The 24915-nt window shown below is 37.5% G+C and overlaps 1 protein-coding gene across 1 annotated transcript in view; it reads right to left on the bottom strand.

Annotated features, from left to right (window-relative positions):
- si:dkey-34e4.1 (carboxyl-terminal PDZ ligand of neuronal nitric oxide synthase protein) overlaps positions 1-22240 on the bottom strand; it is a 67770-nt gene extending 45530 nt beyond the window's left edge. The window contains exons 1-2 of the mRNA XM_036579927.1: positions 21803-22240; positions 17642-17713 (exon numbers count right to left, since the gene is read on the bottom strand). Coding sequence (XP_036435820.1) covers positions 17642-17713; positions 21803-21907 — 177 coding nt within the window. The 5' untranslated portion in view covers positions 21908-22240. The remainder of the gene's footprint in view (positions 1-17641; positions 17714-21802) is intronic.
- Between the last annotated feature and the right edge of the window lie 2675 nt (positions 22241-24915).

The following is a 24915-nucleotide window of genomic DNA, read 5'->3' as shown; positions in this document are numbered from 1 at the left end:
AGTCTGAAGAACCCTTTCATGATGCAAAGAACCCTTTAATAATACAAAATTGTTAATGGTTCTATATAGAACCAGTTCTTTACTAAAGAACCCTTGGATAACCATATTTTTTAAGAGTGTACTGTATAGTAATCTGAGTTTTGGGACATCAGAACCACCTGTCATTTGTTGAAGTGTACATAATTGCTGCATATTTATTGATTTACTTATTTTTGTGATGAACTTTTTATTGCTTTTCACAATAAGGGATTGTGGTGGGCGAGGCAGGCCAGTAACAAGCAATGTTCAGGTGACACACCGGCCAAAGGCATTCAAAACAAGCAGCTTAAGGATACAAGGTTAAGTCAAAAAATAAATAAAAATACTGATATATATGATATAAAGTTTCCCAAAAGTTGCAGGGTGATGCACAGTTGTGACTTTTTGCGACTGTAAAACCACCTGTTAGCATCTGCCATTGAGTAAAAGAAAAAAGTATAATTACTTATTTATCATAACTTTTACCACACTGATCATGTCTTACGTCCACAATCTCACCTTAATGTGTGTTTCTTCTCTATTGTGTTAGTGCACACAGTGGCTCCACATTTGGTTTGTATGTGTCTCCTAATAACAGGAGAGCATGTGCTTGCATGGGTTTGTTTCGGCTCAGCAACACCTTGTCTCGTGTGTGATCCTCAACATTTCAGACGATGGCAAAAATCAGTCGCAAAGTGCGAGATACCCAGTCTTTTTAGAAACTGTTAAGACTTTAGAAGTTGCGCAGTGTATCTAAGACTTGAGAGACTCAAATGAGACTCAAACTTCACTAAAAAAAGAATGAAATATTGAGGCAAGACTGTGACCTTGAGTAGTTTTTACAGCAAACCTACATGGGAATAAAATACACACAACTGGAGATCGCCATGGACAATAAGTAAACAGTGACCTCTTAGGAGCTTTGAGCAAACATAATTAAAAAAACTCCCCCACACTGTTGTGCAGCTGGATATTTGGTCTTTGCAAAGACTTGACAATATTTCAGTGTGAAAGCTCTTTGTTTTTGTCTGTGTAAGTAGAAAAGTAGCACACAGGTTATGTATATAAAACTGTATAGTGACAGATGCTTTTAAAAAGCAACACTTAACCAACCGTCATACACATGCACACGCTACTTTTAGTCATACCTTAAGCTAAGCCACTAAGCGCAGCTTTTAAGGTAGTACCTCATGCACACACACAAACACAAAGAGGCAGAGCAAATGGACAGAACAGGGAAAAGCTTTCTTAAGTCCATGGGGGGATGTAATGAGACTTTTTTCACAAAAGAACTAATATTCTTGAATGCTTTGTTACCAGGGACATGCACAAGTAATTGACTAACCGAGTACTCGTTACAAAAGAGCTACTCGTCTAGTAAAACAGTACTCGAAAATTTTGCATTGCCTGATCTCAATCCATATTATATAATCAGTGGCATGGCAGTGTCACTAGACCACCTTTCCTGACAGAGAGAGACAGAGAGACTGGTAAGCTTTGTCATTCAATGTAGCCTAAAACGGCCTACTTTGACAGGAAGGGATAATTTGATTGACAACCAAAACGATCAACCATAGACCACTGTTTCTGAGCAACGTACAAGTTTCAAAATGGTGCTTCAACATAAACAGCCTCCTGGGAAATAAAGTGGTACATGGCAAAAAGGACTTATTTACTAGCCATTAATTTCTTGAATAACACCAACTATATCTTGCTCCAAAAGACTTGTTCTTTGGTGTGCAAAGTTGGGCCTGCTTGCTACTGCTAGCTACCATTTAGCCTAATACACAAATGTGAAGATATTCAGGCCTTTTTTTTTTTAAAGCAATCGCCTAATTTTCCATATATCAAAGAAAAGAACATTTTGGTGATTACACCATATGAATTTAAGCATTTTAATTTTGGCTACTCAATTTCTAATTTTTGAGTAATTGATTATGTTAAATACTGAGCACTAATTACTTGAAATTACCATTACTACGTTTTACTGTTGCAGACAACAAATTTAGCAAGCAAAGCACATGCGTATACACACACACACACACACACACACACACACACACACACACAAACACACACTGCCTATTGGCTAACTCCAACCCAAACCACCCAAACCACTGTGTAACAACACACTAGCATGCACTAAGTTAGCAGTCCTAGGCAGTGTGTCAGTCGCAACTGTGGCCAAATGGCTTGTGATGAGCTAAAATTGTGAAATAAAGTGAGAGAGAAGCAAAGAAAAGAGATGAGAGTGAAAAGATGAGAAATGGGCTTCTGTAAACTGAGGGAGAGGGAAAGTGACAAGAGAGCGAGAGAAGTTCCCAGAGTGTTTATGATGATGGATAGATAAACAGCCTCACAGAAGTAGGGCAACCATCTCTTGCTTCTCTCTATCTCTCTCGCTCTTTCCTTCTCTCCCCCCTCTCTCTACCCTAAAGCACTTTATTCAATTATAAAACAAACTAAAGTACAATAAGATAATGGAGATGCAGCATGCCTTGCCCAGTGTGTGTGTGTGTGTGTGTGTGTGTGTGTGTGTGTGTGTATGTGTGTGTATATATATATATATAGTGTGTGGGTGTGTGTGTGTGTATATGCATGCCAAGCTACTGAAGTGAACTCCACCCTCTTAACCACCTTTTGTTTAGCCTCCCCAGCTCTTGCTTGCATGTACACACTCACACACTCACACCCCCCCACTATCACCTTCCGCACACACTCAGTTGTAGAGCATGTTTTGGCAGAGACTGGAGTTGCTATGGTGATATGAGGCAATGGGCCTCATGTTACTGGTTAACTCGGTCTGAAGTGACCCTGAAACGTGAAAGAAAGAGTGAAAGAGCAAAGAAAAAAAAGAGGGAGGATCCCTGCTGCGTTCATTGACTGAATGAATGTGGCAGACAGAGACAAAGCAGGCAGATTGTTTCAGCCTGCTCCAGCAGTGGTGAATTTCAGATAATTAGACACATTTTTCAAGACACTTTTTTATACATATAGTCAGTAAAGTCCCTGGGGGAGATATTAAAGTAGGGATGTGTCAGTGTGTCCAATTTCTTTCCTCAGCACTTTCAGGAAAACTTGTAGCGTTGCCACTACAATCACTAAAATGCACCTTTTATGAGGAGTAATAAATAAACTAATTTGTCTGGAAATTCACCAGCGTGTATGGTGTTCACACTGAAAGGGGCCTGATGATACATCTGCAGACTTGGAGTTTATGGCAGAGAATAGAACATCATGTGATATTTCACACAGTGTACCTCTGGAAAAGAAGAGAGAACAACAAAAATAACGCAAAACGTAACTGTCTCAGACTCAACCAAATAGAATGCTTAGATACTCTACAGTACCCTTTAAAAAGATTTTCTTGTATAGTGTGATCATATTGAACAACAGTCAAGAAATAAAGCAGGAAAAGCTTCCTTAAAAAGTGTTTTGAGAAGGAAGTCCTGAATCAATGCAGATCTTAGAAAGCCTTTTTTCCAGTTTTGCCTGAGTGACAGAATGACGTCACTGCTCAAGTCCTCTGCATCCTCGTATCCTCACTTAATGTTCACAAATCACTAGAATTCTTCAAATAAATGCACACAGAAGGAAAACTGCAAGGACAGATTGGCATAAGGCCTTCGTTTTCATATAATGCACTGTATCCATCAAGAAAGGCATTTAAATTCAATTCAATTTTAAATTAACTGAATCTGGATATTCAAATGAGAAAATATTTCATATTTTTCATAATTATAAACCTAAATGGCAAAATTTAAGTGTAGGGATGATCCATACCTGACCTCTTGGTTGATTTAGTTATTTACCTTTGTGTTCTATGATTTAACACACTACATGATGACCTAAAATAGGACTCAGCGATATCTAAAAAGAATTACAATCAATCATTAAGTCGGCAAGTGTTTGCTCTACTGTAGCCTAATGACATATTAATGCCCTGTAACAATCCATTGGTTTAATAATCTCTGGTCTATACCAGTAAAGGCGAATAAAACATTACATCATTTTATATTATTAAGTAAAATGCTAAATTAAATTAGGTCTTCCTAATTCTTTATTAGTTCTCCTTCCCTAATGGATGGTTGCTTGTTAGTCATCACCAATATTCAATAAAATTGCCCCATATTGCCCAGCTTTAACTTACAGACTCAAAACTCTGATTTGCACATTTTATAGTGTACAAATTTGTAATGTCTGTGTGAATTAATTTACATTTTGTATCTCCGCTCACATGTGGTCATTTCGCTTGGACAATATCAGCTCCTTGCATCACATCTATCTTCGTTACATCAACTGTTTAGTCAAACACTATAAAAATAAAACAACACATGCTTTACTATACTATACTATGATGAGTTTAGATGTCTGTGTGTTTGAACTGCATGTAGCCCACTCTAGTATGCATATCCTCTACCAAAATAGACAGCTGCCAAATCCACCTTGCGTGCTGAATGGTGTTTGGAGGGCTGAAGGGATTGAGGTTAGGAGTGATGGCGGGCTCATAGACGTTAGTGCATATAGGCCACCACTCTGCATCTGTCCGTGGGCTATCCCACAACAATGAGGCCTTTCTTTCTTTCACCAACCCCCTCCTTTTTCAGCCCAGTCTACTTTCCATCTCCTCTCTCAGCTTACATCTCTTTTCAGTTCTGTTAAACTTGCGTTTGAAGGAAGAGCCGATACGAACAAGAAACAAAAAACATGATGCATTTGAAAGCAATAACAGAATGAAAAGCAGTGAAATTGTGCCGATGATTACACTATGACGTCACACAGCATGAGCGTGCAATATTGATTATTATCGCTATAGAAAACATCAAGATCATTACTGTATCACTGTTGTTTTATATCCTCTGGTTACAACATATAAACACTGATGTAAACTTTGCTGGTTTGATTTTATATTTTACATTAGGTATTTGTATTTTAAATGATAGTAAATGGTTGTATTTTTAATGGTAGATGTATAATTACTTAGTTTTGAAGAAAACATTTTAAAATATAACAGGTAGTATTATATCCCTACTTACTCTGGGTGAGGAAAATCTATATCGGGACTGCCTTCATGTAAGAGAGGAGTATATCGTAATGGCACTTTTTGCGCTTTTGTAATGGATACCAACCAGTATATACAGTCATGTGTAGAAGTAAGTACACCTCATGAAATATTTTTTCTTTTTTTGACATGTGGACATATCAGTAGTTGATGTTCAGTTAAACAATATTTACAGATAGACGTGTAACAGAACAAGAAACTATGGAAATTTGTATACCAGTTTCTGGCATCTACTGGGAGAATTTTGCCCATGCAAAATTTTTTCAATCGTGCAATGTTTGAGGAGTTTCTTGCATCTACAGCCTGTTTCAAGGGGGCCTGGCCCCCACCATACCCACCACCCCCCACCCCCACAACAGGATTCAGATCTGTGCTTTGACTAGGCACATTCGTAAGCCTCCATTTCTACTTCCTTATGAGGCATTCCTTAGTAGATTTACTTCTATGTTTGGGATTATTATCCTGTTGGAAGGTCTAGTTCTTCAGCTTCTTCAGCAAGTTGGCCAGGCCCTGTGGCAGTAAAGCAGCCCCAATCCAGAACGGTTCCACCACAATGCTTTACAGATGGTATGAGGTTCTTCTAATGCTTTACAGTTGGTATGGGGTTTCTCTGATCAAATGCTGTCTTTGGTTTTCACCAAACACTGCTTCTGGTACTGTGGCCAAACAACTCTATCTTTGACTCATCTGTCCACAGCACATTGTTCTGAAAGTCCTGGTCCTTGCCTAGATATTTATAAGCAACTCAAAGTCTCGCTCCAGTGTTCTTTTCAGACAGCAAAGGCTTCCTCCTGGCACACCTCCCATGTAGGTCAAATGTGTGCAATCTTTTTCTAATGGTATATGCATAAACTTTTTATCATCAGTGACCAGAGATTCTGTGATGACATTTTGGGGTTTGGGGTGAAGTTTTAGAGACTTCTTTTAGCATCTTACAGTCTGCTCTTGAGCAGCTATAGTGGCCTGGCCTGAACAACTTGGCAATGGTTTAAACCTCCTCCACTTGTAGATGATCCTCCGGACAGCGGAATGATTGATTTCCAATATTTTGGATATCTTGTTAAACCCCTTCCTAGACACACAGGCATCTACAACTTTCTTTCTGATGGCCTCAGAGAGTTATTCTGATCTAGGTATGATGATACCACACACTCCTACAACAAAGAGCAAACCATACCAGCTATCTGAGTTTTTCTGAGATTTTCTCTAATGGTGTTCTAATCATCAGCACCTGATCGGTGTACCTGATTTCAATTTGACATGTGTGAATTAGTGATACATGTTGAGATATACTTCTTTTTTCCACATAATAAAATTGCATTACTATTTGTTTCAATTACATAAAGAACGACAAAAAAAAATAATTCTAGTTAGTTTCACTTGTTAAACTGCATCACCTTCATCAACACTGTTTAAAAGAAGATTATATATCTGCATCTCCAAATATGTTGAAAAAATCTAAACTTTTCTTCATGGGGTGTACTTACTTCTTCACATGACTGTTTTTCCATATTATGTATGACTATTTTATCGCTAACATGATAAATTGTTATCGTGATAAACACTATGCTATTCTGAGCGTGCCGTGAAGGTTGTCGGTACTTAAAGAACACTGACCAATTGTATGCTTCATCACAAAGAGAACATATTTAGTCCTGTTAGTGTAGTGCAGAATGTGAAATGCTGAATGAAAAACATTGTACCCAGTTTTTTTTTACATCTGTTTTTAAATGTGGCACTGCTAGTGTATCTGTTAAAATATCGAGATGCATTTTGTGTATTGTGAAAAAGTTTAGTGATATTTTGCCATATCGCCCAACCCTAATTCAGACACAAGATTCTGATTAGCAAGGACAAGAGTTAAATTCCGTAGGGTTGTAAATACACAGGTGGAAGAAGCAAATAAAGACTAACGATGCAACTATTTATTATACTGATTAAGTAACCCACCTATTATTTAGACAGTTAAGACTCCTCCTTAGTAGCCTATGGGACACTGCGTGGTGACGTCACCAGAGCAGCGTGAAACTTGTAAGGGAACTGGTGAGAGAAAATGGAGCCTGTTGCATTGTGTTTGTTGCTTTTTCATTTCTTCATGCAAATGGAGATGTTCTTATGTAGTATAATAAACTACATATATACAAATACTTCTAAATAAAATACGATATTTGGACGAATGCTTTAATTAATCGGTCATTTTACACTTTATAAGGTAACAAAGACGAATTTAAGTATGTGAGCACCTTACATTTTAAAACAAGTTCTGCTCCAACGGCTTTGTTTTTTGCCATTTTGTCCGTGCGCAGAGAACTGTGGGTAACCGAAGGCCCGGAAGGATACATCTGATGATATAGACACCTGATCATCTGACATTTATTTCTGAAATAAAGGGTTCCAGTAGGGAGTTTGTCTCCCCTTTAATGCAGTTACAGCCTCTACTCTGTTGATAAAGCTTTACACAAGACGTTGGAATATTCCTGTGAGGATTTGATTGCATTCAGCCACAAAAGCATTAGTCAACGTTGATTAGTTCTGGATCACAAACTCCATTCCAATCCCAAAGGTATTGGATCTCCACTCTAGAGTACTGCAGGTTCCAATGCTATACAGCCCAATGCTGGAGGTCTTTACACCCCTATAGCTGATGCTTGGCATTGGTCATAATGACCTTAGGCTCATGTGCGGCTGCTCCAGAATGTCATATTCGATTGGCAGTGCTTTTCTATGTAAATTATACAAGCCTCGTGTGGGCATACCACCCACTGCTACTTTGTAGTTCTACAATTACAGATTGTAGCCCATCTGTTTCTCTGCATAATTGCTAGCAGTTCCATTACTATGTTGTTCAAAAGCAGGACTCCACACAAGACAACCACTGAGCAGGTATTGCTTGGGTTGTGGAGCATTCTCAGCACTGCAGTGACACTGACATGGTATGAGTAGTATATCTGTGTATCTGAGGCACCAGTAAGTCAATAATTCACCAGTAATTCAGTGACGGCCCCCTAAAGTGGATGTGGGAGCAAACACAGTGACAGAGTGCGAGTTGGGACTTAATCTTTGTTAAATAAATATGCAATTCATTAAAAGTCCTAGTTGTAGTAGACTGTCAACTTTTATTTGGCCACAAAATTGTCATTAGTCTAGTCTGAAAGACCGAAATTGCACATATTAAGAAAACTTTACCGTCCAAAAAAATCAAATGAACGATATCTTTTAAACCAGCAACACACACGTTTTTATTGTCACTGGGAGCTGCTTCTGCAGTAACTTGTGCTACTTATTAACAGTGGGTTATATTCTGGGATGTCCCTTCTTTTTTTGTTAAGAAACATTTTTAACAGCAAAAGTAAATCTGATCAATTTTATTATACAAAACAGTGAAATCAAAACTTAACAATATATAGATAAACCTGTTATAATATTGATTTCTAACACTAGCCTAGGCCCAGCGAAATGTGGAATCTGGAAAATATTAGTCATTCACACTTCAGTACCAGTTAGCGTGGTTTGCACCTGCACTTATTTGTAGCATATTGAGACCCTTTTTGAGACCTTAAAGCCTGTTTCACAGTGTCAGACAGGTTCTATTTAAGTGATGTTTAGATTCAACAGGTCTGGCAGTAATCATGCCTGTGTGTGGCTGTGAAATTGAACCCAACAGTCAACTGAATTTGGTTAACAGTAAATTTAGTAGCTAAGGGGGCAATTACTTTTTCACATAGGGCCAAGTAGGGCTGAACAGCATTTTTCCTTCAGTGAAATGAAATCATCATTTAAAAGCAGCATTTTGTGTTTACTTGGGTTATCTTTGTCTAACATTAAAAGTAGTTTGATCTGAAACATCCAAGTGTGACAAATATACAAAGATAGAAGAAACTGGGAAAGGAGCAAAAACTTATTCACAGCACTGTACTTCTGCTTTGACAGAAAGCCCTGGCAGGCAATTTGATAAAATAGGAGCCTCAGAATAAACCTGTTTATTACTGCATTCTTTTTATCCCCAATTTTCTCAGCCGTTTCTGCTTTTACTACCTAAGACAGTCACTATTTAATCATTTCTTAATTGGTGGGCTGGAACAAACGATTAATTAAAAAAATAATAAAACTGAGCAGTGAGCTAACTAACTGGACAGTTTATTAGCAGTCCAGGGCTGGATTTTCAGAGTTGGAAATGTTTACTTCGCTTAACTTAACATAAAATGCATCATAAAATGATGAAAGTGAATTCGAAATGAAGTCATTGTACATTCATGAAAAAGTTAAAAAGTTCTGAATGTACTAGAGAGTAAAAAATCTGTAAAGTCTTAAAACTGGGTAGTAAGCTAAGTTTCTGAAGTAGCACATCTGCTAATGGTCACCTGTTTAGCCCAAACCTGTTAAATGGTTTGTAAAGTTAGTTGTTAGTCTGGCTTCCTTAACTAATTAAGCAATAAAAAAGAGAGCAAAGCTTCAACATTTCAATACATTTCACAAGACTTTTTGGCTCTTTCACATTTCATATGAGCAAACATTAGCAGTACTGGGCTGGATTTTCAAAGTTGGCAATGTGCATTTTATCACTTACTCCAACTTAATATAAATGCAACATAAAATGATGAAAGTGAATCTGAAAGTTACATCAACTTAAATAATTAATGAAAAAGTTGAGAACTTAATAGAAAAATGTCATGAAGTCAGACTAATACCTACACTGAACTGTATTTCACCTGACAAGAACACTTTTCAATACAATCAAAGCACCCATAATGCAAGCTATGCATTATTAACAGAACACAAGTTCTACATATGGCTCACCCCTAAGGGACAAGGCCATAATAACATTTCTCATTCATGTTTTAAAAGTTCAGGCACGCAGATGCACACCCACGGTGACTCAAGGCTTGGCTCGAACAATCAGATTCGGTGAGAAATTAACTCACAAAACAATCATAGCCTCTCCATCATGTGTCTATGCAGTATTCCCATGTTGCAGAAGCAACTTTTTTCTAATAAAATAAAATAAATGAGAATGGACTCGTAGATTGCACAATAAAGAGGTATACACAAAAAGAGGAGACATATATGGACAGACAGGACTACTTGTTGTTTATTCCACTGGGAACGGGCTTCTTTCACTGGTTATTTTTAGCTCTAAATCCAAAGACAACTAACAAGGAAGTGTCATTAAAGTGCGGTTAAGAGCTCCTTTACCTTCTGAACTTTCACCCCAGAGTCTCTAGCGAGAAAGATAAGTAAAAGTATGAAAGGAAAAGAAAGAAACACATACAATGCTTCATTCTCATTTCCTGAGTTTTCAAAAAGTCTCAAAATCACTGTCAGAAATATGTACAGTTTATTCACTCAAGTTTCAAAGAAAGTTATGAACTTTAAAAAGGAATTCCACACATTTTTTTTAAATCTCTGCAGAAATTAAATTGAAATTTTGTAGTTATTTGATGTGAAATGTCATTTTAGAGAGAATTATAGGGTCAGTCTTGTTCACAGAAGTGGCGACAGGAACCAGACATCTGAATAGTTTAATACCTCTAACAGCTGCAGCATAGAAAGTTATTAAATGAAATGATCACGAAAATGTGCCTGAATCATTGTTTCATGATAGTTTTGAGATAAGGTTTTGGCCTTAAACATAACATACATGCAGATAAAGAGGTACATGCAGGCCACTGAAAGGCAAAATAGGAACCCAATGAAACTTTTCTTTTGATTTTTTTCAGATTTGCATGTAAAACTCGGAAGACATGTTTGTTCACTGGTCATTTTGGATAGCAAATAAAATTCTCTGTTTGTGTTGCAGACACTGTAGACCCTGGTTCCTGTTACCACCACTGCAAAGAAATCTGAGTCTGTAAGTTTCTCTATGATGAACGTTTTTACATCAAGCCACTCTGGATTACTTTGTTACAGCTTCTTCTAATGCCAGGACCAAGTCCTAATAGTAACTCTTATCTCATGGAATATGGACACATGGCTCAAAGCAATATGTCTCAAATTATTGTTTTCCCAGGTTCATCACAATAGTAGCTAGAGTTGGGACACTGACGTATATAGTAAAATATCAAATATCAGCGAGAATATTTTGCATACTGAATAAATACTTTTTTAATTTATATTTCTAAGTAAAGACATTTTTTTTGTATTGTGTAAATTTGACCTGCACTGGAAGTATATTAAATAACAACATCAAACGTGTCTTAATATTTGTTTACCGACAATGGCCCACATTTATCAAGCATTTCAGTAAGAACACTGATCTAATCTAGCACTGAGCACTGATCAGGTTTTATAAGGTCATGGAATTTTACTAAACGTTAGATAAAAAGAATAAGCTGATCCTGGATCAGTATTATTACTCCAAGAAATCTGATAGATGTGGGCCACTGTACGTACGAGCAAAAACAGACAATGGGCTTCTGACAGTTTCTTGCTAACTCAAAAACTGCCATCTTTCAGGCAATGAGCTTGTGAAACCATCACATATTTTATTTACTTATTCAAAAGAAAGGTTTTTAATGGGTCATTTTTATTCCTATGTGTCAAAACAGGGCCAGTCTATGTCGTAGAAGTTTGTTTTCCACTGTTTGGGTATTCAGATCATTGCAGACACGCATACACACCACCAAAGGAGTTGGGAATGGGAGGCTTCTCTGCATACCTAAATTTCTAAAGCCTAAAATATCTCCACTGTGTTTCAATGAGCTCAAAAGACCTCATTTACCCACCAATAATGAAAGCAAGAGAAAAAAAGGAGAAGAAAGAAAAAAAGGAGAAGAAAGAACATGGGGGGCTGCGGGGAGGACTGGAGGGACAGGCCAAACCTAAATACAAGATAATGTGCACACATATAAGTCACCAATGTTTACGAACAGCAGAGCACAACCTAAAAAAGAAAAACTGTACAAGACACACATTCTCTCGGAGGGATGCCAGTAACCTAGAAAACATCAGCAGAGACAAACATCATTAAATTAACCAAGTCTGAGTTATTATCCCTGTTTACACTTTCTCAGACCTTCATCTTAACTTTCAGAAGTTGTGGTTCTCTGCAGGTTTATACCAAAACATGGTATAAACTTATATACCATCTCACTGAAAACTTGTTGAAACAAACAGAGAAAACCAAACTGTGGGTTTCTCAGAATGCAACATACTGTCTGCGGAAAATTCTCAGTAATTTCCACACAGATTAGGTGTCCTGACGGTTCAGATGACTTGTAAAATTATGAAAAATGTTATAGTGTAAAATGTAATGGTTTGCCACAGGCTTCCATAGCTGAGCTCCAGAGCACTTAGATTCAATGGAAAACGTTAGCAATTTCTATAATATGTAAAGTGGGTGTGCGGGTTTGGACCTCAGTGCTGATGTGTAGCACTCTGGAGTTTCTCCAGCAGGGGTGCTAATAGCATGCTAGTTGCTTTTGGGTGCATAATTTTAAGACAAGAAACAGCAGGATCTAATAGCTTTGAAAACTAGAGGTGAAATAAGTTGTAGGGGTCGACCAATAATCGGCTCGATTTTTCCAATAATCGGAATTGGCAAAAAAGCACTTTTTGTTATTTATGCGCATATCTGACACAACTGCAATCGAAAAATACACCTCTGTACTCTGGCTCAATGCCCCGCCTACAGCCATACTGGATTGCTTGAAATGTGGATGACTCATCGAGTACAGCCAACCAGCAGTTCTGTACAGTCTCTGTGTCCCGCTCGTGTCCAGTAAATCTAATCAAACATGCTTTTCAGTGTTTGTGAGAGATGTGGGAGGAAGTAAAAAAGCACTGCCATCACTTCCACAGCAAGAGGAAAGGTAAAAAGCCAGACAAACGTGACACGCATGCAGCTCGAGTCCTGCCCGAAACATCACGTGTTTGAGAGTGAGGGTTCTGTGTGCAGAGCAGAGACGCTGTTCTGTAGTAATTTGAACACATTCAGAATGTGAGCGCCTACAGTGGAGCTTCAGTGGGCCAGCAATGCAGACAAGCCTCCAGAAAGCCGTAAACTATTTGTAAAATCATAATGTACCATTTTACATGTAATAAATAAGTTATACATAATTTCTGGTCATTTTAAAGTATAGACAGCAGCTTCTCGCTACTTCCAAAGTTCCACCTCTCTGCTTAGACTGTACAGGCCGTTTCCATCGTATCATGCAGCGAGGAACAGCCTATATCTGGTACACTCAACACGTCCAAATACTGCTTGTTATCGCATGAAATACATTTTGGCTGAAGAACAAAATGAAATAAACACAGTACCATTCATATTTCCTCACTGTTGTTGCTTTTTACAAGGTAGTGACCATTTTTACTGCATGACTGCTCAGAGGCTTACTGTAATACTTTCACTGTAATATATTTACCGTTCTATGTATTTGGTTAGTGTAGGCTTTACATAGTTTTACTGTGTACCAATTATGGTAAATGAATATCGGTCCCAAATATCGGTTATCGGTGATCTTGATAAACTGATAATCTCTATCAGTACCAGCCCTGAAAAAAATTTATCAGTCGACTCCTAATAAGATGTTGATGATATTTAGTGGAAATGCATCAATACCATTTTTTTTTCCAGACCAATTACATGTACACATTTTATGGTACCACACTGAGTAACCTACTTAGAATTAAATAGTTGTTAGTGTAAATGAGTGCAATGTACCTTAAAAGTTAAATTATTTAAATCTAGCCGTGCATTAGCTAGCTATGCTACATTAATTACCTTTAATCGGGAGCATTGCAGTGGAGAACAGCGGGTTTTGTTCCACATCAGAAAAGCACTTCTGTATAGCTGTAAGTAAAGTAAGTTTCATAGTTTTGATCCTCAGCTGCCTTTTTCAACAACAGCCTCTGTAGCATAGTGACAGCAGGAATCACAGCCAAGGTTAATGTAATCGAGGGGCTCACTTGTCAAGTTTTAGGTCTTGCTGGAGTCTTTTTGCCCCTACAGACAGTTCTGTCTACGTACCATCAATAAAGCTGTTTCATTCAAATTAACACACCACATATCCAAGTACTGAGCTAACACGCTGAGAAACTGCTACAGCAGCTTGGCAAACTACACTATGCACTGAAATATACATGGTAAACAGTCTCTCTACAGGCTATTTTACAAAGACAACTTAGAACTCACCGTATTAATGTTTATACCTCTTAATTCTATTCAGTCAAACTGAGTAAAGTCAGCATTTACAGACTTTTGTGGCAAATGTCAACTTTTTCACCTCCATGTTGCTGTGTCTCCACCTGTATTGGGGAAGTGGTTGTGTGCATTTAAAAACAGGCTAAAATCGCGTGTATTCATGGTGTATTCATGGCTGGAATTTTCACCAGGCAGAATGTTTAAAGTGACCAATGTCACAGTGTCAGAAACACTTCTCTGTACGAGCAGACCCTCATTCACTGCCAGCTAGACCCCTTTGCTTATTAGCGCAGCAGCATACACTAGGCTTACATCACATATCTGGATTTTTAACAGGTCAAGTACAAATAAATGAGCATGGGATCGGGCTGATACCCAATACCAGTATCCGTACCAATACATCCCTATTATTTAGCATGTGATTTCCATTAAAGATCTTCATTAAAACAGTTAATGCTAAAAAAGCATGTATGTTAAAGACTGTATAGAATGTAGGTCTAAGCTGCAACAGAGCTGCCACTGAAACTGCTTGAAAACATCCGTGCTGACCAGCACAGGATAGCAAAAGGAACAAATCGCAGTGCATCAAATGTAAATGTAGATCACTGTGTTACTAGCTATGTAGTTAATTATGTACCTATGTAACTACCTTTAAATAATATAGTGAAACAGCAATAAGTGTTTATAATAACCTGACTATTTTTACTGATAGTTATAACTAATAACGTTATAACCAGTCATAACATAGCTCTTACTGACCATGCTTGTTTTTTTATGAGCAAAGATAGATGAAGATGAATAGCAGAAACATGAAAGGTACAGAGGTGTAAGAAAAATCTAGAGCAGAGGCCCTCTGATCTCCTGACATCCTCTCTGAAGTTAACAAGCAACACACACACACCCGCGTACACACCCAGCAATTCCTGCTTCAGAGACAAGCGATCAAGCAGCAAATCCAATCTAATTAACAGACAGAGATGCCCTTCATTCTGAACTCTTAGAGAAAAGAAAAGAAAAAAGGAAGAGAAAGAAAGAGAGAGGGAGATAAGACTACACAGAGAAATACTCATACATCTCATACTTTTTGGTAGACAGAAAGAGACATATTCTTCATACACATCCACACAGTGACTACTCAACCAAAACAGCAACAGTCATCCCTAATTTCTGCAGCCAAAGGATTCCCTCGTGGACAGAGCCCAATTACTCAGTGACTCTATTCTCAACAAGGATTACAATATGTGTGTGTCCACTGAGTTGTAATCTCTATTTTATTCATCATTATGTGTTAAAGATGGATTTTTACTCATAAAGCCATATGTACAGCAAATACCATAAACATGATTAAGCTGTCGAACACAAACATCTGCTCATACGTGCAGTCACAAGCTCATAAACGCGTTGAGTGGAGTAGCTGATGCAGAGGGGCTACATAAGGAATATTAATTTTCGGTCCTAGAGGGCCAGTGTCCAGCATAGTTTTGGTGATTTCCCTGCTCACCACACACCTGGCTCAATTCATCTATTAATTGCCAGGTTCAGGGAAATCACCAAACTGTCCTGGACAGCAGCCCTCCAGGACTGAAACTGAATCCTCCCGGTCTACATATAAATATTTACTCATGAATCATAGTGCAACAAGAATCCTCACAATTTGCTTCTGTGAAACAAAAAATAACAATGAGATTGTTTGTTCACACAAACAATAACCCAATACTACACCACTAGGACTGGGTATCGAATTCCTTTTATGGTACCTTCCAAATTACAAATGGCCCATAACTACAAATACTAGCAAAAACCAAAATATTGTTATTTAGTATCAAATTTTAATATGTCAGTCGCCGCCAGCGTGCCAACAAGCATGCTTGTTCCAAAATCTACACTGCTAATAGTCTGTCTCAATTACATTCCATATCATTAACGTCAGCATGATCAAAAAAGATGAGTAAGCTGGGTATGACGTTCGGAACCAATTTTTTTTCGAACTGATTTCAGTGTGTATTAATACCAAGAAGCTAAACAAATTTAACCTTAAAATATGTAAACAAAAAGTATGTGTCATGAAATTACCTAACAACAGATGTACACATATACTACCACTCAAATGTTCGCAATCACTGTTTTCAGTAATACAAAACCAATTTTGTTACGGATTCATGTACAAAATGATTCTACTATAATGTTGCAGGAAGCTGTAGGAAATTATAGACGTGTCCAGAATTATGAACAGAGCTGTAGATGATTCTATAGTTACTAAGAAACCTGTAAAACGCTGAGAATGGAGTTATAATAAAATTATCATCCAGAAAACCCTGCATTTTGAAAAATGGAGATCAAATCCTGTATTAAGACAATATTTTTTATATACTGCCCCACAGATTTTCAAACAACTTTAAAATATCTTCTGGTGTCCAGTAGGGCTGTACGATATTGACATAAAATGCAATGTTTGATAAAGCTGTCGGATAAATAGTGTGCCTCTGACTGGATGTGACGCAAATATAGACTTTTTGGTTTGGATGTGTAAACAGAATCTAACTAACCTCTCCTTTGACCAAAAAACAAAATATAAAAAACACAGTACTGAGTGAGAGAACAATCTTAATATTTAAAGCATTTTTACAGGTTCGTAGTTCAGGATGGAGTAGTTTTTGAGCTACGCGCATCTGCATTTTGCAGTTCGCTGTTTAGCCTAATGGTTAAGTTAGGAAGGTTCAATCCCAGCATAGAGAAGCACTCATTAGGCCTCTTACATTTTGTGTCAGCATGATCTCTTCTGTCACCACAGCTCTTGACGATGTGTTTAGCACAGAAATTCACACTTTAATAACAATAAAAATAAAACTTATTGTGCACCTCAAGTGTCCAGCTTACAGTATTTCTACCCAGCATATACAGTTATAACTGAAAAATATATTAGCAATTATTAACATGACAAGTGATTCCAAACTTTTGAACGGTAGTGTATATTTTTATATATAATATATACTTTTAATTGTGTCTAAATATAATATTAATATTATTATATTATATTAATTTTACAGCAATATATGACTTGTAACTGCATATGGCATCAGAAAAAGAATTGCTGGAGAATCAGATCAAAATCAAGGTGTCGGTATTGGTGTTATCAACAAAGTTTGAATTAATCCCCAGGCCTACACACCAGTGAAAGTTCTGCAGACATGATAATGTTCACATGATTACAATACCCACATAGCACACACCAGTCAATGTCAACATTTCAGCTGATACTGTCATCTGCAGTTTGTTAAGCTCGTGCATGATGATGATGCCTTTGCACTGTGTATGTGTGTAAATATGTGTGCAATTTTATGTAGCGTATTGTGTTCTGTTACTGTTGCACCCAAAAAATCTATTACACAACACACAAACTTCCGATGAAGGAAATAACTTACTCTGATTCTCCTCATAGCAGCAACAATCTCCATACGACTGTTAGGTCTTGGGACATCCAGACTACCAACATACTGCAAAACAAATGAAAATATGAAAATTACTCACATATACTGGGTGGCTCCTTTTAAAACCTCAACAAACAAAAACCTCAACAAAAATGACTACATCCACCTTATAACATCACATAAGAACGTAAATATGTAACATGTTAATATCTGTTTACTTCAAACTGGTGAAAATCAAAAAGCAAACATGGATAAACATTTTGAAAATGCAAAAGCCTCACATAGTCTTTCAGTGCATTTCACTTTATCAGTTCTGCTATTCTCTAGCCCTTTATCTGTGGTCTGTTTCTGACCATGGTTTTCGTTTGGAAACTTTGGTGTTCAAACAAAGGAAGTGCATCAGATGGCGTAATTGATGTCCATTCTCCATGACAAACTGTCACATATCAGAAAAAATAAAACATAAAATATAAAATGTACCATAACTTCTGCATAGACCACATTTTATGTTTTTTTTTGTAGAGAATGCAGAGGATGCGTTAACTTATTTTCACTTAGAAAATCAACAAAACGTCATTTAGCCAGGGTTGCCCAAACTTTTGTATATGACTGTTATGTAATAGAGGTGTCACAATATGCAAGATAATACTCAATTTTTTTCATTACAGAGGTTGCAAGACAAGACATGTGTGATACCAGGAATAGTTTCTATAGTTAAATTTAACACAGTTCATGATATTCCTAAAAGTGATAACCACAAAAAAACTCTGCTGTACAGCTCCTGGGACAAACACTGTACTATGAGTTTGGTTACCCGTTAGATTACCTTGGCTTGATTAGCCAAACTGTTTGAAATGATGATCAGAGATAGCAAGACTGGGCTGGAACAAGTAAAATCACCCTAACATTTATCCTCTGTGTGAGAACACTTCAGTTTCCCACTCGAATATAACAGCGATGGGCAAAGAGTGGTAGACTTGAACAGAGACTGTGTGCCAACGTTGCTCAGTGTGAGTTGCAAATACCTGCGCTAATAAGTAAAACACTCAACATAATAACAGATATGACACATAATAACAGATGTTTACCAAACACACATGTGCAACATGTAATACAGATTTTGCACTTTTGTTATTTTTTTTAATTATATGTCTTCTAAAAAATGGCACAATAAAAAGCACTGCTGTTGTTTTGGGACAACCAAAATAGAATTTGGAATTACCAATGAATGAATATGAATGAATGAATGAATGAATGAATGCATCTGAAAGGTATGTTACCATTTCTTTTTTAATTCTGTATCAAAAACATTCTGTATCATGATGCAAAAACAATACATATCATATTGTATAATTTGCTTATCATTACATCCCTAGTATTTAACACAACGTGTCTCATTCACCAACCATTCTTAAGAAGAAATGTCTTTTTAAAATTGACTTGCGCAGTTTTCATAAAGATTTCACCAATGTTTTGTTTTTTTATTTGGGATTTGTTTGCAAGTAAGAACAGAATCTGCACACACTCAAGAGCAAAAAGATGCCAACAAATCTGTGGTTCAAGAACACATCTTGAAGCTGACACAGCCCAATGCCTTTTCAACTCATCATCACTTTCAGGCATCATTTAGGAATTGAAGCCCTCTAACTGTAAACCTTATACAGTAGATCTTACATTTTTAAAAATCTATTTTAAGACTTTTTAAGGATCCACAGGAGCCCTGACACACACACACACCACACACGTACGTTAAGACTTAATAAGGGTTGAGTCAAAAGCCTTGTCCTTGAGAAGAAAGGGAAAACACAGCCTTATTCTGTCAACTGTAGACTAAATATATATGAGCAAACACTGAAATAGGATTTCCTGCAACATCTTTCTTGTTTTCAAAGTGGAGAACGGTGAATTAGAGTCTTCAAACTAGTCCAAGTCACTATTAACAAAACATATCAGAGCACACAGAGTGCTTTCATCTATGAAGTCACTGTTCAGTCACATTTAGAATGAAACATTCTGAGCTCCAGATAAATACAAATTTAAACAGATCTACCATCGTCTTACCTGACTCGAAACATTTTATTACCCGAGGCACAGCAAAACTGGCCTTGGATCGGTCTAGAACTGCAATTTCTCCCTGCAATAAAACTTTAAAGGAGGCAAAGCTGCGCAGGCAGCAATTGCCGCTTTTGCACAGAAGACATCTCAGAGTTAATCCTCCATCGCAAATTTGAGCTATATAAGGCCCCTTAGGTTGCTGAAAATATCAGGCTTAGAGGTTCCCGAGGCACTCAGCAACGTCTGGAGATTTATAAAAAGCGAGGTACTCAGCACTAATACCAGTAGATGTGAACCTCTGAGGAACAGACTTGGCGCAGCAGCTGTATCCAGTAAAATAACCAGTGTTACACTGACACTTACACTGCTGAGCAGTGTACACTTAACATGAGTGATTTTGCTTATGACTTGTGTATCTTTTCTCATCGGTGGTCTGTGTATTTGGGTGACACCATACCAGAGAACTATACCTACATAAATACAGTAGCCTTTAACATGATTAATGTGTGGCTGGCTGACTTGGGCCCAGGCAAAAACAGATGGATTTCATGCGACTGTCTGTGTTATTCTCCAGGGTATATTTTGGTTTTTCCATCTGAATTTACATGACCAAATGGTAAGGCAAATTATTTAGTAACTGCATGAAATAAATGTCAATTTTTATTTTTTTTATTTATTTATTTTTTGTAAAAGCTCCCCTCAAATTAACAGAACATGTGTTTTATGATCATACACATATCGCTATATGCTTACAATTTACTGCTGAAAGCCAAAAATCTTAGAAGCTCTTTGTATTATATTATAAAAATAATTTTTACAGAGTATATCACTGAAGAGACTCCATCTGTTTATACTTTATAGCCCAGATTTGTGGAAAAATGGGTCGACTTTCAGTAGAAAAAAAAATTGAGTTCAGCTTCTTCTATTATAAGGGTTTAAAATTACATTAACCATCTATTTGACTGGAAAGAAGACAGTTACAGCTCTCATATGACACCCACCTTTTGAATGTAGCTTATGAAATATGAAAGTTATGAAAAATATGACGAAGTGCATTTTGGAACCACCGGTGGTCTCAAGGAGTTGAAGAGGTTAAGAAACTTTCCAATCCCTTATCTGAAATCATTTGAGAGTCTGTTTATTCCTTTCCCTCAACAGGAGACAAAGATAATCAGTTTCTTCACAGATATGTTCATAACTTTCTTTTTTTAATCTGCTGGGTGATGTAGGCCTCAGACAGACTCATCAGTCTTCTTGTACAGTGTGGCCCACACAGCGGAGCACTTAGTAACCGCCTGTTTTAAGATATTAGCTTTATTAATAGGGTAATAACTAGATGATGCTCACACAAAAGGTCTGCAGTATTCAGCTGACCTCTAAAAATGTCACAACTTTTTGGACCAGATCTTGGCTTCAAGTTGAGCTGGTTGTTTTAAATGCATGGAGAAACTAACACAGTGAGTTGGATGAAGCTGGATGAAGTCTTAGATTTGTGGACTGTGAGAATATTTAACATATTCCTTTCTAAATTTTATTTGAATGAAACATCTTAGAAGCCTGTAAGCAACTCCATCCACATAAACAAGAGTATCAGGGCATGGCTATGGCAAATTAAATGTTATTGAAGAAGCACAGGTAGGTATCATGCATGGCGTCTTAAAGGAAACGTTTACCGAAAAATCAATATTACAGAATTTCACGCTTATCCTAAATGTAGTCATGAAGTTGAGCGTTTAGTATCTGAAGTTTGCTTCTTTAGTTTTGCAGTGTAGCTATAAGGCCATTAGAAGCAACGGGAGACTTTGGGTGACATAGACGTATATGTGAACATTACATTAGCCTAATAACTCATAGCAAATTTGATATTTATCCATGAACCGTTAACCATTCCTTTAAGAACAGACATAAACTGACCAACGGTAGTTTGTCTTAGTTTCTGAATGCTGTCGTAGCCGCAGTTCAAAACAGTGGCCTGTACTAACGTTACAAATCTGACCATTTGTTTCTGAGGACAGTTCAGCCTGGACTGCTGACTGAAGACAGACAACAGGAACCCGCTCCGCCGCAGTGTTGCAGGCTGCGCCGTTATCGTTACTTTACCTTGGCTTGGAAATGTATTCCGTGCTGAAAAGCCTCGTCGTTATGAAGTGGCACCCTGGAGTCCGCCACATCGTCCACAAGGTTGTACCTGTTCCTGCCGGGCATTTTCCAAAGGGACGTGCCCGTCCCTGGCCAAGAAATGTGTCCACCAGCTGCCCACCGTGACCGTCCACCAAAACACTGTTTTTCTTAACGGTTAACCAGCCGCGAAAAAGGCGCGAAAGCGAAACGTCCGCTGCGCGAGGACACCCATGGTGATGATGGGCTCGTCTCGGCTGTGGAGTGAAGTAGCTCGGTGCGGTTTTTTTTTCCTCCCGAAAAAACACCGGACACGTTTTTCTTTCGTCCCGAGAACAACGGTCAAAGCGGTTGTTTGAGTGAGGTCCGCCGTCTCACAGCGCCGCCGGTCAGTCACAGGCTCCTCAGAGCTCCTCACAGTTCGGCTCTCCGTTTTATTTACAGTGTCGGCTCGCCGAGCTTCTCCATTGGACCAAAGTTCTGTCACGTGACGGCTTTCCATAGAGATGGAAGCTAACGTGATTTCTCCCCACCCGTTTTTCGACAAGACCCGCCCTCCTCTTCTGGGATTGGCCAGCACTCGCCCGTTTCCTGAAACAGGATTGGCTAGTATGAACTATTATCCAATGCCAGCGCAAGGATGCACGCTTTGTAAGAATACAGGTGGAAAAAATGGCTGTCAGGGTTTGTTGATGTTTAACAACTCACTGAACTCAAAGTGCTAAGATATTGCATATTTTTGGTACAAAATTGATCTAACCTTGAAAAAAGGAAAAAACGCTGCTGAAAAAGACCATTAAGGAAGGCTAAACTGTGAAACTGTCGAAATACGTAATTGCGAAATTGATCCAATGCCCGTTTGATCATATTTCTGTATGGAGCTGTGGCCAGAAATCTGAATAAACGTTGTGAACTTACTTGGATTCGCCTAACAAGACACTGAATCAAACTTCAGACACTGAATCAAAAACCCTCTCACATGATGGGTCGTAAATGGTTTAAGTATGAGTCATCTAAAAAAAGCCTTTTCAAGAAAATATGCATATATGCCATAAAGTTAATGTAGGAATAAAACATAATTGTTATTGAAGGAAACCTCTTTGTAGGTCATGCAACATGAAGATTAAATGATACTTAAGTCTTTTTTAACCTACTCAAAATCAAACTGTTTTAAACTGGAATTTGGGAACATCAGAAAAAGACATTACATAATAATTCTTTTCAGAATTTCTGCATGATTAATTTTTTTAGATATAGACAAGACATTGTGAGCATTTTGATGTGAAGTAATTAATTCTACAGAAACTTACTGACTCCAATTTCTTTAAAATAGCAGTGATAGAAACCAGGGGTCACAAAGTCTACAACACAAATGTAGCTATTTTATTTGCTATCCAAAACAATCAGTAACCTATATATGACTTCTGGTGTTGATAATGGTAAAATAGCAAGAAATCTAAAAGATTTCTTTGAGCACTACTTTGCCTGCATGTACCTCTCCGTGAGTAGATTACAAAAGTATGTTTTAGACCAAAAGCTTATCTCAAACTGAGCATGCAATAATGTCTTAGCCATCAAGCAAAGTATTCTTAACTATTTAATGCAATTACTTCCTCTAATGTAGATTTTAGAGGGATTAAATGCTTCAGGTTCTTATCACCACCACTGTGCACAATTCTGACTCATTCTGACAATTCTGAGCATTTCACATCAAACCACTCTGAACAGCTATGTTTACATCTTAATGATTTACAAATCTTTTTCATCTTAATGATAAATTAATGGAATTCCCTTTTAAGGACTGTAACATAAATTTAGCCTGAGATTTATGCTTTGATAAAATGCAGAAGATTTAAGGACAGATACTAAGCCATGTGATATGTGCAGATTCTTTTTCTGTTGCTTTTTGTGAGCTATGCATCTAAATGCAAGTTAAGTTGATGAAGAATTAGGCCTGTGAGACTTTTTCTTAAAAGGAGACAGAGCGCCATCTGCTGACTAAAATATGGAACCTTAGTGTGAAGACAGAAATTTCAGTTTTACCTGACTTTTGTATTAGTCTTTAGCAAGTGATTTCTTTTTATGTGGAGCCATAATGGGGCCATAGTTCCTGTTCTGGGGCCAAACAAATGCCTTCAAATTCAAATAGCTCCATAATTATCTCTTAATATCTCTAAATACTTATAATTTATTATCCACATTGACCACATGCATTATTTCGCGTGTGTGTGTGTGTTTAGGACTTGAGCTCCAGAGGAAATTTTAGTATTTTTCAATAAAAATAAGCATAATGGTCCACTCTGAGAATAAAATACAAGGACACAAGTAATTGTCATAAGACAGGGCTGCCCAATCCTGGTCCTGGAGGTCTACCAAAACATATTCCATCACAAATCGTAGACATATGTCTCTAATATTAAGATGCCCTTAAAGGCCTTCATTACGATCAGGTGTGTTAGATAAGGGCTGGAGCTAAACTCTGCAGGGTGCTGGCCCCCAGGACCAGGACCCTATTGTAGAACAATTCTGTTCAATGAGTTCAACAACTATGCCAATATGTCAAGTCCAAAATTGTACTCATCATTTGTTTAAAATAAGCCATTGTTTAACATATCAAGGTCGAAAGGTCAGTATGTGTGAAATTTGTCAGAAATTTCCTTTTGACATAAAGCCTCAACAGTTATTTTAAATAGAAGACATTCTAAAAACTCCACATATCATTTGTGTTCTGTGTGCTGAACTGCCTATACTGGCTCCATAAGGTTTGAGGTGCTTGGATCGCCATTTGTGATGTAATTTGCAGATAAATCTGCAGAAATCAATACTGTACCTTACCATTTAACAGACGAAGTTATTGTTTTGCCATAATCTTTGGTGTAGTGACTTTTGCCCACCTCTAAAATGTCTTCTGAGTTTTGATTTTGTTAACTTGCTCCAGAGCTCAGGGGAAAATAGTACTGACCAATGATATCAAATTTCCCCTCTCACTCTCCCATCACAGAGCAAAATTTGACTCGGAAATGGGTCACAGTACACAATAAAAAACATTGTTATTTCACGATTCACTGCATAATTAATTCATTAAAATGTTAACA

The sequence above is a fragment of the Colossoma macropomum genome, unplaced genomic scaffold (genome assembly GCF_904425465.1).
Source record: "Colossoma macropomum unplaced genomic scaffold, Colossoma_macropomum, whole genome shotgun sequence".
NCBI lineage: Eukaryota > Metazoa > Chordata > Actinopteri > Characiformes > Serrasalmidae > Colossoma > Colossoma macropomum.
Note: the sequence above shows the minus strand (reverse complement) of the source record. Positions and strands in the feature narration are given on the sequence as shown.